General features: G+C 33.0%; 1 protein-coding gene across 6 annotated transcripts in view; it reads left to right on the top strand.

Annotated features, from left to right (window-relative positions):
* The window catches only part of LOC107437411 (calcium-transporting ATPase sarcoplasmic/endoplasmic reticulum type), a 66,707-nt gene extending 51,719 nt beyond the window's left edge, over positions 1–14,988 (top strand). For 3 of the 6 annotated variants that reach the window (XM_043043151.2, XM_071177225.1, XM_071177226.1), the window contains exons 12-25: positions 197–327; positions 459–541; positions 797–899; positions 992–1,249; positions 2,966–3,184; positions 4,497–4,619; positions 5,675–5,735; positions 6,759–6,910; positions 7,215–7,638; positions 8,498–8,717; positions 9,553–9,670; positions 11,064–11,181; positions 12,389–12,433; positions 13,534–14,988. In XM_043043151.2, the coding sequence (XP_042899085.1) occupies positions 197–327; positions 459–541; positions 797–899; positions 992–1,249; positions 2,966–3,184; positions 4,497–4,619; positions 5,675–5,735; positions 6,759–6,910; positions 7,215–7,638; positions 8,498–8,717; positions 9,553–9,670; positions 11,064–11,181; positions 12,389–12,399 (2,021 nt within the window). In that variant the 3' untranslated portion in view covers positions 12,400–12,433; positions 13,534–14,988. The remainder of the gene's footprint in view (positions 1–196; positions 328–458; positions 542–796; positions 900–991; positions 1,250–2,965; positions 3,185–4,496; positions 4,620–5,674; positions 5,736–6,758; positions 6,911–7,214; positions 7,639–8,497; positions 8,718–9,552; positions 9,671–11,063; positions 11,182–12,388; positions 12,434–13,533) is intronic. The other 3 variants (XM_043043148.2, XM_043043150.2, XM_043043149.2) reach the window with 1 other exon arrangement.
* The last annotated feature ends 351 nt before the right edge of the window (positions 14,989–15,339 follow it).

Raw genomic sequence — 15,339 nt, forward strand, 5'->3', positions numbered from 1 at the left:
TTTCTATGTTTTCAAAATGCATCTTAAAATTTTTAATTTTTGCTCTCCTCAATTATATTAAATAGAAATTTTAGCAAGTTGAGTAAAACTTCGTGGTTTGGATTTTGTATTATAATTATATGACTACATCTGATTCTTGGTATTTGCTGGAAACTTGTGGAGATACAACAACTGAAGATCATTATTTTTTCTTCAGGTACAAGACGTATGGCCAAGAAGAACGCCATTGTGAGGTCTCTTCCATCTGTTGAAACTTTGGGTTGCACATCCGTCATCTGCTCTGACAAAACCGGAACTCTCACCACCAATCAGATGTCCGTCAGCAGGGTACGTATCTCCCAGATCTAAATTTTTATTACACAATCAGTTAAGATATTGAATCATTCAGAAAATTCCACTGAATTGTTCGACTTTGAGTACTTGAAATTCAGAATCTAATAATCCTTAATTCTTTGCAGTTCTTCATCGTTGAGAAAGCAGATGATCCCAAATTCTTTGAGTTTGAAGCTACCGGATCAACATACGAACCAATTGGAGAAGTGTGAGTAAAAATATCTATATTTCATTCCTCTCCTATTACCTCTTACATAATCAACGCTTAAATCAATACATTATTACCCTTTTGGAAAATGGGTCTTGCTTTGGGTTTGTGTGCGCATCTTATTTGGACGTCATCACACTTTTCAACTGTGTTCAAGAGTAATAGTAAACAGTGCGCATGCGTCGTCATTGCATGCGTTGCTATGGCGACAGCTGCTGTTTGATATTTTTTTTAGAATTCTTTTTTTTTTATTAGTTTCATCAATGGAGCCAAAGCAAAGACATCTGACTATGAAGCTCTGTATGAAATGGCAACCATCTGCGCCATGTGCAATGACTCCAGCATTGACTTCAATGAAGTAAGTCTCCGATTGAATTTTTATAAATTATGAGTTTATCAAAGTCTCATCAATTATGAGTATGTATTAATACATATATTTTGCGTGTGCAGTACAAACAATGTTTTGAGAAAGTCGGAGAGGCCACTGAAACCGCTCTCACCGTCCTTGCTGAGAAACTGAACCCATGGAACTTCGACAAAACTGGCAAGTCTCGACGTGATGCTGCCATCGTTGTCAACCAAGGAATCCAAAGCATGTGGAAGAAGGAATTCACCTTTGAATTTTCAAGAGATCGTAAATCCATGAGCAGCTACTGCATCCCAACCAAAGTGTCTCGATTGGGATCTGGACCAAAAATGTTCTGCAAGGTATAATTAAAATTCCTGAATCCGTTTCTGTAATTTTGTCTTCAACTACTTAAGCAATCTTTAAATTTTGGCTACCAGAACACATGCAGCCTATTTTGATTCGTTGATTCCTAACCAAAGATTATCTTATGAACCAAAAATGTACAATCTAGAACATAATTTAAGTTCGCATTGAACTTTTTCTAAATACTCGTGCCTTGTTTCATTTACTTTCGCCCTAAAGTGCTCTAACGAAATTTTAGCTTCCAAAATTCAAAAATATATGAATATTTGTTTTGAAATTTTATTTTATGCAAAATTCTTTGACCAAAAATGTTCTGCTACTTAGTTTAAGATTATCAGATACATATTTGACTGAACTAAACATAGATTAATTTATGAGTATTTTTTAAAATTTTTTTTTAGTTCTGATAAAATAAGATCTTTTTTAATTTAGTTACTAATATTCTATAATAAGTACGTTCGCGTACTAATTTAACTTAATCACTATTTTTACCATAAACCATGAGGACCGGGATATAGTTTGGTTGGTAGGACGTTCGACGCACAAGCTTGTTCATTGTTGACGACTTGTTCACGACTTGTTCATGAGAATGGGAGTTCGAATTCCGCTGGCCGAAGAAATCATTCGGTATTAAATGGTCACTGATGCACGTTAAATCTATCCAGGTCAAAGTCCTTAAAGTTACTATAACAAGCCTCCAAGTGCCCATAATCCGATTTCCCTTTGGGGGAGTCAAGGTGACTCCGAGCTTGCGACTTCCAATGAGGTGAACCGGGTTCGAATCCCAGCAATGCCTGTTCGATACGATTTCCACACCCAGCTCGCACCGACTACAGTGCCGACGTAAAAATATCATCAGTGGTTGACGGATCATGGGTTAGAGTCCCTTTGCCGTTAGGCTAACAGTGAAAAGTTCTAATGGTTTTACTTACCGTGTAACGCAAATGCAAGTTAGTTCCATCAAAAAGTCCTCCACGAAGGCAAATTTCTCCCAATACTTGATCCAGGAGTTCTCTTGTCTTCTGGATTGGATTCAAAATCATAAAGCTACGGAGTTGAACATTAGTAGTCGTAAACCCAAAGAATTAGGTCGGGTCTTCAACAATGGTTATAAAATGAAATAAAATACTTCTGGGAGTACTAAATTGGAGATTGATCGCTCTTGGTTCAGGCCAAAGTTGCGATCTGTGGATGAATGAATATATGAAAGGTTCAACCCTGTAAAACGGGCTGTGACGTATGTGTGGTTGAAGTCATGTTCTTGGTCATAGATGGTACCACTCAGAAACAAGAATTGCACCCCCTGACTTAAATTCCCTTGGTTTACCAAACAGACTTGTCGGCATTGGTAAGTGGCAATAGAAACTACAACAACAACTAAAAACCATAAGAAACAGAATGGATATTTTAGAAACCAAGTCTTTTCAAATAATTTCTTCATTAGCTGTAATAATAAATATATTTTAAGCATAGTTAGTTAGTATTCTGATACATCAACTACAGCGTTAAATTTGTGAAAAATTATAAGGAAATAGCTATGAAAAGTATTATTTTTCTACTGATTTATTTTAGCGTAATAGTACGTTACTTTCGGAACAAATTGTTTGAATTGTAATTTTAAATTTATTTTACAGACTATAAATTTTAATACAAGTTTATAAATTTTAAGTCTTTGCAATTTAAATTAACTTGCTGCTTTTTCCTTATGCCAGGGTGCACCAGAAGGTGTTTTGGACAGATGCACACACGTTCGTATCGGTAACACTAAAGTACCCATGACATCCGCCATGATGAACAAGATCATTGAGACCACCAAGGTCTATGGTACTGGACGCGACACTCTCAGATGCTTGGCTCTCGCAACACTGGACAATCCACCTAAACCAGAAGAGATGGACTTGGTAGATGCCACCAAATTCATTAACTATGAAGTAAGAATCGCATTTGAATCATAAAAAGCAGTGTTTTTGCCCTTTATTGTTCCTATTATAATGATTTTTAAAATAAGTGACCTAAATTAAATGGTTTTTAAAATAAGTGAAGCACATATTTCAAAGGAATATATGTTTCAAGACAAGCGGTAACAGTTATTTTGTCCAAAAAAAAAAACATGTTTCTGGTGTTATTTATCAAAAAATAAGTTACCAAGTAACTTACTCCTGTATTTACCTTTTGGGCAACTTTCTGGGAAACATTTTTGATTCCCTCTATTATTTAAGAGTTGAAAAATAATATTTTTATGTATCATTTTTGACAAAAAATAAAAAAAAATGTTATTTATGAGGGATGCATTTTTAGAGTTCCTGTTGGTTAAAAAAATTAATAATTTTTTTTACTTTTTAACTGACTCTGATAATAAGAGTCACTCATTCACTTTTATGCAAAATTTTCTTTTTTTTTCTATCGCGAAATTTTTGATCTGTGCCATTTCGCTATATTGTTAAACAATGTAGATCATCATCATCATTGGCACGACAGCCCACTTTGGGCCTTTGCCTTTCTCGAGAATTCGCTTCCAATCTGATCTGTTCTCAGCAACGGTTCTTCAGTTTTTTCAGTTCAGTGCGAAAGAGTCTTTATCTACAGAATCGAACCACATGAATTTGAGTATGTCCCTAAGTCGATTCCCAAATGGCATAGTCATAAAAATTCTTTTAGATGAAATTATATGGATGCTTCTATAAAATGAACGAACAAATTCTTATTTAATGAAGCAGATAAATCTGAATAATGAAGTAAAGAAAATTGAAAATCGAATAGATAATCCTGAGTAAATGGTGAAATAATTTTAAAAATAAGGATTAATGCTCTCTGGGGATCGAAAAATACATGTAATTTTGATTTTTTAAAAAATGAAGTATATAATTCTGAGAGAAATATACGTATTTATGATCGAATGGAGTAGATTATTTAAAGGAATTGCATATACAAAAAAAATAACTTGATAAAATACAGCACATAACACAGGGAATGGAATCGATGATCCCTAGACTGGAAAATAAAATTCTTAAGGACTGGCGTTACCTCGGAAATGTACTTTTTCGTAATTAAACTAAACACATTTTCAAATCTTACAAAGGTGCTGAGAATATCTGAAGTTAATTATTTAGTGGTAAATGTAGATTTGTTAGTTTTTCCCCCCTCAATCTGATCCATCGTTTAAGCAGTAATATACATTTAAACATTATATAAAAATATCAAATTTTTTTGGGGAATTTATGAATTCTATGGATTTTTTTGTAGGTCAACATGACATTCGTTGGTGTAGTTGGCATGTTGGATCCCCCAAGGAAGGAAGTCATGGATTCCATCAAACGTTGCCGAGCTGCTGGTATCCGAGTCATTGTCATCACTGGTGATAACAAAGTAAGGATAATTTTAATAAAACATTCTTTCATTTGAATATTGAACTAGGATTATTTCTCTATCTCTCTGTGTATATATATACAATAAAAAGACAAGAAAGAGAAAAATTAATGAAGACAGCTAAGAAAAATAATAAGTTTAATTTAATGCGCATAAGCAGCAATTACATAGAACCCATAAAACCCCCAAATCCAACGAGTTTTTGTACTTCAGTAAGAACGCGCCATAAAATACAACCTGTTATCCTCTATTTGCGCTTTTATTTTCATATCTTACAATCTGGCAAATTTATAACGAAAATGTTTTAAATCATTTTTGAAAGGTGCCGATAAGTAGAAGCTCATTTGAATTCGCTACTCGCTTTATATGCGACATTTTGTGTTTTATTCTGTATTTTTCTTAAATTTTTATTTTCTATTCTTTTTAAATATGTTTTATTTTGTATTTTTTGCTTAATATGTTCTTTTTTTGCTTCAATTTTTTTGATACTTCTCACGTTAATGTAATGATTTATTTTTCTTTGGCTTTACTAATACAGTATTAAAAAAAAGCACTCTTTTTCGCGGATATAACTGTGTGAGCTGATGACGAGATTATACTCTCGCTATATATATATATATATATATAATCTCTGAGTTTATAGGATNTGTATATATATACGATTACCTTGGATCTCCTGAACCTAATGGTTCAGTAGATGGTTAGTAGCACTGGTATTGGAAACTGTTAAAAAAACTAAAAAGACAAAACATAAAACTGAATAGACAAAATACAATGCAGGCAACAAAGTACTTGTGACTAACAGAGCGTCGTCCAATATATGCAAAAATCTGCAGTCTCTTTTATCTCTTCGAGATTCGAAGGAAGTGTAAACATAGAGAGAAAAAATGGAGCTAAAAGATCGATGGAAATGTTTTTGGAGATAAAATCTATGGATATGTTATTGAAGAATTTAGAAACTAAATAACCTAAGCTCGTGCGCTATGTATTTTTTTGAGATATAATAATTTTTCCTATCACTTTCTATGTTTTTAATTGTCTTATTTATATTACAGTCTACAGCTGAAGCTATTTGCCGAAGAATCGGAGTATTCGAAGAGAATGAAGACACCACTGGTAATTACATTTTGTTTCAAATTTCGAAATGTTTGGTTAAATATTTTGTTGTGGGTTTTTTATTTCTATTTCTAAAGAAACAATTGGTCTGCAGTAAAGATTATAATTGAGGGAAGCAAAACATTCGCAATAACTTAGATTAAACGTATAGTATGGATGAAATATGACAAATGCCTTAAAAGCCGAACAATTTTATTTATTTTCTTTTCAACGTAAACCCGCACAAGAATGCAGTGTAAACAAGCAGTTACTAGCATAGTCACTAAAATAACTTTGTAAAATTCTCCCCGGAATTATTAAAACACAACAGAGGTATACGTAAAACAAGAATTATCCTTATACCATCTAGTTCCTTACCTGATCATGAAGGATATCCTCTAAACTCAGAGTTTGTCAAAACTGGAGAGCCATCATTTTTATTTAAGACCTGAGATCAACCATTCTTTCCGCATTGGAGCATGTCTTCGAAAAACGAAAAAATACAGCACGAGGTGGGATGAGAGCGTTGGCTAAATAGTTAACAAAACTCTAAGGTGAGCATTAAGGACCACGGGGTCACAGATAGATTTTTTAAATTTCCAACTGCATGGCAGGAATAAATATAAAACGGGATACAAAAACAATAATAAGTAAAGGAATAAAATACTATTAAAAGAGACGCAAGTTATTGCCGTAACTTAACCCCGTCTTTTCTCAAAGTGAGCGTTAGCGCCTACTTAGTACAAAGACGAAAAATGGAAGGATTGTCTTGGCGATGATGAAGGGTTAACACATTGTCAGCGGTAGGCCAAAAGTAATCATTGCCAAAGGTAATCAGTGAATGGGGCACTACAGGAAAAACGCTAGGTTTATAAAAAAATTTAAAAAAAGAAGCCCCAACTTAAATAAAAATAATATCAAGCAATGTTTTTCTATTCAACAACAAAACTAAAGATAATTCTGAAAAGAATAATTAAAAAATTTTCTATCGTGTGTGAAATTATTAATGAAAAGTACATTAAAATAAGTGTTTTTAAAACATAGGAATGTCCTATTCCGGCCGAGAATTCGATGATTTGCCAGTAAGCGAACAAAGAAGGGCTGTCCAAAGATCTAGATTATTCTCCCGAGTAGAACCTTCACACAAGAGCAAAATTGTTGAGTTCTTGCAAGCTGATGGTGAAATCTCTGCCATGGTTAGTATGAATTCAATTACTCTTAAACACTTGACTAATTCTGAATCTTCTAAGATAAAACTGTCACATTCTCAGTAATTACCTAATCTTTCCAATACTTTTTGCTCTATCTAAATTTTTGAAATTTCATAGTAGTTCTTAAGAGACGAAATATAGTGTATCAGTTTTTAACAACAATTAGATATGATTTTTATGGTAAATCTTAAATACTGAATATTTGTAATGAACTTCATAATCATGTGTTCTAGCTGTCAGCATTGTCTAATTTACAAAATGTAATGCGTTTCGTTTGATTTCTTCACAGACTGGAGATGGTGTGAATGACGCCCCTGCCCTCAAGAAGGCTGAAATTGGTATTGCCATGGGATCTGGAACTGCTGTCGCTAAATCTGCATCTGAGATGGTGTTGGCTGACGACAACTTCTCCACCATCGTCGCTGCCGTAGAGGAAGGTCGAGCCATCTACAACAACATGAAACAATTCATCCGATACCTCATCTCATCCAACGTCGGTGAAGTCGTCTCTATTTTCCTCACTGCTGCTCTCGGTCTTCCAGAAGCTCTCATTCCTGTCCAACTGTTGTGGGTCAACTTGGTCACTGATGGTCTTCCCGCCACTGCCTTGGGCTTCAACCCTCCCGATTTGGACATCATGGACAGGCCACCAAGGAAAGCTGATGAAGGCCTCATTACTGGATGGTTGTTCTTCCGATACATGGCTATTGGAGGTGAGAAATTGAATTTATGTTGGTAGTTTTAATCAAGGGTCGGACAAAGTCCGATAAAGTAGTGTCTGCCTAAATAATTACAACAGGTTCTCAATATTTCATTTTTCATTAAAAAGTAGCTTGTTTAATTTCCTAAACCTTAAAAATCTGAATATTTTCAAGCAATTCGTTTCTAAATATTGATCCTAACTCCAAGAAATTTTTAACTTTTGTAGACCTCTGGTTGAAATAAAAGAAAATAGATGGTTTTAGTATAGAGTAAGAGGGTGCATTTATAAGTTGGATCCATCAGAGGATACAACTTAACTCATTTAACTGATCTAATTCAGCCTTTCACGCCTACGGTTTTGGAAAATTACTCAGTATATCTCCTAGACACATAAGAGTTCTAGAGTGAGCATTCGTCCTATTTTGAGGTATGATTGCCTACAAATAGGATTAGTATCAAACACTAAGAAGTATTTCTTAACAGAATAGGAGAGTCTTAAAAGTGTTTAGGTGAACGTCCTTCCTTTTCTCTCTTCCTACTTTTATTTTTTAAATCAGACATAGTACATTCTTCTAGAATCATTTCATTTTGTTAGCTTGAATTCGCTAGTTTAACCCAACATATTCGTATTCGACTGTTGTGAGATTTAACTATGCATTTAAACTACCATTATCAGTTACCTTTAAGCTACAGGGCGTTCTGTTATAAACAAGTACAATTTAACAGTAGGATGCTGCCTTGTGTGTTTAGGTGCTAGTAACCATAGTCTTAAACGTAACGTATAAGTTTTTATCAGTCTTCATAGAGTGAATTCGTAAATTAGTTTACCTAATTTTTTCAAAAACTAATCAATAGCCATATTTTCTATAGGTTACGTCGGCGCTGCAACTGTTGGTGCTGCCGCCTGGTGGTTCATGATTTCACCCGAAGGTCCTCATCTCACATACTGGCAGCTCACTCACCATCTTACATGCTTCACTGATCCAGAAAAATTCTCTGGACATGACTGCTCAGTCTTCAAGGATCCTCATCCAATGACCATGGCCTTGTCTGTATTGGTCACAATTGAGATGTTGAACGCCATGAACAGGTACTGTTAATTCTACTCTCATAAAGACTTGAATTAATTTTCAGTCAAAAATTTTCAAATCATTTCCAGATAAGGAATTTGATAATGACTGCATTAGATTCTATGATTTTTGTCCTTTTAACTAAAACCAAATGTAAAGAAGATAAAGCTTATGTGAACATAGTTAACTACTTAAACTAAAATTGATTCGCATACACCCCGTTACGCCTTTATGAGTTTTAAGGAGAGCATTTCGTTTAAAGTTCTATTGATGATAGGTCCAAAATGTTAACATTTGTTAGTAGTTGCAAAACAAGTTCAATTTTGCCAACCTATGTGCATATTTGTAGTTCGTTTTTATTTCGGGTATTGTTTAAATATATTTTAGTTAATATATTTACTTGCGATCCCCATAAAGCACTTCACTTTTTTAAAAGACCTCAAAATTTACCACCCTTAATAATATTTTTTTTATTCCTGTTAACTAATTAGAGGACATAAATTAATATTTATAGGATAAAACGTTTTTGTACGTTAACTTTTCTTTATTGATGTCATTAAAAGATATAGGGTGCTAAAGTTTTCAAAACCATTCTATCTGGGGATAAAGCTTAAAAGCAGTTTCTAGAAAAAGTTAAATTCATTTCAGTCCCTCTAAACAAGTAAACTGTTTTTTTTTCCTTCTGTAATTTTAATTCCTTCCTTGTTGCTCCTATCTCATTATAGAGTAGTCATCATTTGTAGAAAGAAATTATGCATAATGCTTCTAACACTAAGATTACATTACGTTTTATTTAAAGTCTTAAAAAAATTGTGTATAATACGATTTGTTGTCTTACTCAAAATTTCGTTTCAGCTTATCTGAGAATCAGTCTCTGATGGTTATGCCCCCATGGATCAATCCCTGGCTGTTGGCTGCCATGGCTCTATCCATGACTCTTCATTTCGTCATCTTGTACGTCGACATCTTGTCTGTAAGTAACACTCTTTTAAGCCTATTTTCTTAAACATATAATAAATAATCATAAACAAAAGTCTGGTGGCAATTTTTCCACCATGCAGAACGTAAATAATTTCTAACAAGTAAATTTCATCGAATTTATTGACTTGGAGTTTATTTGGTATTATTGATGTAAGATTTTATGTCTATATTGACTTTATAAAATGTTTCTCTCTACTGGGCATTTGGTAAAATTACAACAATTTTAAAACGTTCTTTGTTTGGTGAGGAATTTTTCTTGTGCTTGGTAGTGTTGTCTTCAAATTCAAGCCATAAAAGTCAATTTTATTTAAGAGGTGCAAAAAGTGCCATGATCGGACCTTCTTGTTAGGTGCAAATGAGCTTTCTCACCGAAGGCAGTTGTCTCACTTCCGGTCACCCTGAAGGAAATATGAGAGCCTGATTAGTGAAATATATTTTCCCTTGAAAAACTCACCAATTAAGTTCTCATATATCTTCGATGGCGTTTGAAGTTGCGGCAACCTCATTCGGTGAGGAGGATACAACAGTGAATCGGTTAAAGTGTTAAAAATGTATTGCTACAAATGTGAAACTAGCTTATTTTGAACAGTTATATAACTATTTTATAAGACTCTACGGAGATTGAAAACAAATTATGCAAAGATGCTACGAAACTTATAATTACAAGTTATTGGAGAAACGAAGTTCCTTTTGAATGCTCATAAAAACCAAAAAGCTGTTGCTTCGTGTACAAAAAATTAAACCTTGTCCAGGGAAATCAGTGGACATAGAATGCTCTGGCCACCATGGAAGGAGTTTTGTCCTGACCAGAGTGAGTTAGGAACCTTCGTAGTGGCCACGGCTACTTGAATTCTTGTATTAAATTTAGATAAAAAGCGACTTTTTTTTATTCGTGATTTCATGTTGCGACGTGAGGAAATGATTTCAGAAAAAAAAAACTATTACTTTTCACAATTCAACAAGGTACCTTTATTTTTTATATTCAAGCACTTATTGAGACTTGTATATCGAAAATAAAGGTATCTTGTGTCGTTCGGTCATGAATCACAAGCTAAAAAGTCTGCGTTGTAAGCGTTCTATTCTTGAAATTAATGCTCCCAAGGTGTCTGTCAGTACTTAATCAAAGATATTTCACTTTTTCGCCCAAGCTCACGCTATTTTTAAAATAAGAACTGTAAATTCACAGTTTTACACCAGATGTCTCTGTAGGCGATGTTATCTGAAAGCTCATAACTGGCTTCCAATATCTAGACACAACTAATTAAGGTGGATACGAACCTTAGAACGCACCTCGAGTTGCAAGACCATTTTAAAAAGATGTGGTCTTATTGTGAGCCAATATATATGTACTATATATATTCTTACTTGTTTCTTTCCTTTTTCAGTCTGTGTTCTCTGTCACACCTTTGAATGGCGAGGAATGGTTTGCTGTGATGAAAATGTCTATACCGGTAGTGTTACTGGACGAAGTGCTGAAGTTCGTCGCAAGGAAATACATTGATGGTACAAAAGAATCTAATTCCGGCCAATCTGTTATTATTGCCTGGGTTATTTATTTCGCATATATGTGGTATTTTGGTGTTTAAAGAGTGCACGATAATGAACGAAAACCAAAAGAACCTCTGAAACTTTTCTAATGTGTGATGAATGCTGAGGTTAATTGTATTTTACCCTACAGGAAACGTGCAAGAAGTGGTTTTTTTGACTGATTTTTTATCCTATTCAGATTTAATCATCTTGTCTTTTCTAACCAATAAGAACTTGACCACACTTAAGTACTTAAAAAAGAGAAAAGTATTAGGAATTTTTCAACAACGCCAAAAGTTATTGTTGAACATATCATTTTTAAATATTGTTTTTTCTTTCTTTCTTTCTTTTCTGGCCGAAATACATAGATTCATCTTTTGGCATCAAAATATATTTTTAAAGAATATTTTTCTCAGATAAAAAATAATACGTATGTAGACAGTGCATAAAGATACATCTAATGAAATCAATATTTTGCAAGTTAAAAAGCTAACTAGAAAATTAGTTTTTTTGTTTTCAGAAAAACAAAGTATTTAAAATGAAAAATTGCTCAAAGATATTTATATTTATTTAAAATATTTTTTTTTCTAGAATATTTCAATATGAAAAATTGACTTAGCAATTTTAATCTAATATTTTTATTGATCAGCAAATATTTATTCTCGATCTATCGTATCATCTATAATATCTATCGAATTGCAGAACCCATTTAGAATTACGAATTATGGAAAATCACAGATAAGAAAAAGGTGTATTAAGCTGAAATATCTTAGATACGAAAGTGGTTCAAGATTCTTCAACTTTTTTTTAAACTTATTTCTGCACACGTTTGTTGATCTTTTTTCAAAGATAGTCCTTTTGATACCTTGACAAACCTATGAATTTTACCTTATTCTGGCATCTATTCAAGAATGAAATGATTTTCCCCTACTTTATTAAAAATATTCTCCATATTTAATCCCTACTTTCTATGAAGTTGTACTAAACCGGTGATGGGTTTTTCCCTTTTTCCCTTATCTAAAAATTAAATTAAATTTTATTCCCTCACGCCATACCTAAAATCCTTTTTACATTTTTAGGGAATAAAATGCTTATTGAATGATACAGTTTGTGATAACAATTAAAGTTTCCCCTACTAATTCCCCATAATAACTGCATGTTTCTCCCTTTTTTTCCTTCACAGAAACATCCTAGGTTGATGACAAGTTTGCATGTGATATTCTCAAAGGTATAATATTTTTTTTTAATAATTAGTTGCGTATTTTGTTATTGTTTTCAATGTGTTATAACATTTATTTATTCTTAGTAAAATTTTTAAGCAGTTGCTTTTTCTTGGGATTAATAAAACTTCGTAACTATGGTTTTTATTAATTGAAAATAGGAAATAACAATTTTATTTATTTGCATCACGTTAGCTATATTATATGACTTAACTAATTATCTAAAGTATAAAACTATAACCAATTTGAGATCAATCAATTAATACATAAACGGCATCTTGAGAAAAACCAAGAGAATTTTTTTTCCCTAGAGTAACGATTTTGTTATTGCTTTTGAAAGACTTTATAAGTTTATGAAACTCATAAGCCTTTCAATAAAAAGAAAACTTTTTATTGAACTTTCAAACGAAGTTTTATTGAACTCAGGTCTAACGCTGTTAGTTTGCAAATGGTAAATTATTATTATTATTTAGTTGTGCCCACTAGTTTTGTCTTTGCTTTTAAATACTTTCTTTTTTCTTTTCTATTTTTTACTCACTTAACTTTCTTGCCTTTGGTAACTAACAACTTTGTGTTCGTCTGACACTTCCTAGTCCTTATTTGTTAGAATGTTTCGAATTGCTTTAGTTAAAATATTGAAATGAAGCTTTAATCAGTAACTAAATTGGTGCTTCTTTTTTGGCCAGAAGTAAAATTAAAGAAACACTAATAAACTTATCTCTAAAACATTGATTTATGTATTTTTTAAAATGTCAGTTTATATAAGTTTAAAATTACTATACAGTGCTTATAGCTTTCAAAATATCCCCAAGAATAAAATTTTAAATTTTTCGTACTATAAACATCTGTTGAAGATAAATCTGAACAAAAGCCTCCTGATATCTCACAAACATTTTTAAAATATTCCTAAAAACAAAATTTCTGTTTAAAAAATTGTCTCCCCCCTTTATTCCTAAAGTTCTTCCTTTTTCTAATGCTCTTTTCAAAACCTTTTCCACGAGAAACCTTCTACTTCACTTCACTTCAAATCTCTCTGGGCACAACCTCAAAAATGACATTTTTGTGTTCCATATTCTGACGCGATTTTTTTTCTCCTTTCATTTTACAGTTAGTCCTTTCAAGGACAGGAAGAATTAAAAAAAATACTCTACAGGTGTTCCAGTACAATTCATTTTCTAGTTTCTCCATTGATGTCCTTGTATAATAACTATGAGAGGAAAAAGAAAAATATTCGAAAAAAAAATTATGTGTTGTGTCTATGTGCTATCCTAATCAATGACAAGTCTTTGACTAACCCTATAAGAAACAAAAACGAACCACCTGAAGAATCTTCAACAGCATAAATTTTCTCTGTTTGTGGTAATCTACTGCAACGCCATCTATCGACATCCTCGTCACTGAAGGGTAAACCTAAGTGTCTCTTCCTGTTGCCTTGAATTAAAATCTTTGTAAATTGGAAATTGTCGATGCCCCGTTCTGAGATAGCCGAACTCTGGAGCCTTGTCGTCCTGGACTTTTATACGGATTGTGATACCAGAAAACGGCTGGAACGTGCCTCGCCAACTTTCGAAACATCGGAATATTTTCTTTTTTTTTTATGTAAAAATAAAAAAAAATATTAGAATTTCGATTTTTTTTTCTTCTTTTGAGTATTATCTGGTCAAACAAAGAAAATTGCGAGGAGAGGTGCCTAATTCTCTCAAATTTGAGTGTTATCCCCTTCTAGGACATATTTAGCTAGAATTTCAGGGTTGCGTAATTTTTTTTAAAAAAATTATATCATTCTGTGATGTTCTTAAGAATGTTGATAGTAATAATTTAATCCTTGGCATTTAGATTTAGTTTAGTTTCTATGTAAAAAAAACTATATTTGTCTGTAAAATAAACGAAAACGCGTGTTTTTAATTTTTTTTTGTTTGAATGTGTAATTATATATATATATTAAACAGTGTGTAAGCCAGAAGTCATTTTCATTAATTTATTTCGTTTTCTGTTTTTGCTCATCAGTGTTAAATTAAAAAGGGCCATTGAAAGTGTTAGATCAATTTTGGGCTTTAAGATTTTAATTTTAAAGAAATCCCTCGTTTTAGGTGGATTCTTTTTTATGAATGAAAAAAAAAAACGAAATACGTATATTTTACCACCAGGGATTTTTTTTCTGAATGACTCGCGCGCCAACTATTAACAACGAAATAAAGCTTTATGCATAGGATTATGTTATTAGAGCTGAACATAGGAGTTTGAGGGGGTTTCTTAAGACTAAAATCTTTTGAAAGAAATTTTATTTGTGGAATATTCAAAAGAACATTTACTGTTCCTTACTGGCAATGAAATTGAGCTTCGAGGGCATCCACTTGCTGATCCAGAGGACGTTATCTCTTCTTCTCCTGCTGATCCAAAGGGACGATATGTGTAGCGACGTGGATTCAAGAGCCTGAAAAGTGTTCATCCTCCTACTTGCACAATGTCCTATTCCTGTGGCAATCGTTCAAGCCCGTGATCAAATTTTGTATATTAATCCCTGTACAGTAGAGACAAAAATTAAAATTATATATATGAACCATCTATTTTGTCATTATTCTATGCATTTCTTTGGGGACCATTGCCGCTGCATGCGTCACACGCGTCTCCGATAGCCGTCGATAGAAATGGAGAACCAGATTGGTGGATTTTTTGCTAGAGAATATATTTAATTGATCAGGTTTTCATTTTCTCTCGACGGTGACCAGATGTACCTGAATCACCGCCAATGAGAATTGTCCGATATTCCATAGAATCAACGAAAACGCATTATAATCGGGGTTATAGTGGGGAACTTATATCAAAGTAATTCTGCCCTCGTCCATAACAAAAAACATAGATATTATACAAGTTGTTTCCAAAACAAAATGTCAGTAAGTATATTAAAAACACT

The sequence above is a fragment of the Parasteatoda tepidariorum genome, chromosome 2, assembly GCF_043381705.1.
Source record: "Parasteatoda tepidariorum isolate YZ-2023 chromosome 2, CAS_Ptep_4.0, whole genome shotgun sequence".
In the NCBI taxonomy this organism is placed as follows: Eukaryota; Metazoa; Arthropoda; class Arachnida; order Araneae; family Theridiidae; genus Parasteatoda; species Parasteatoda tepidariorum.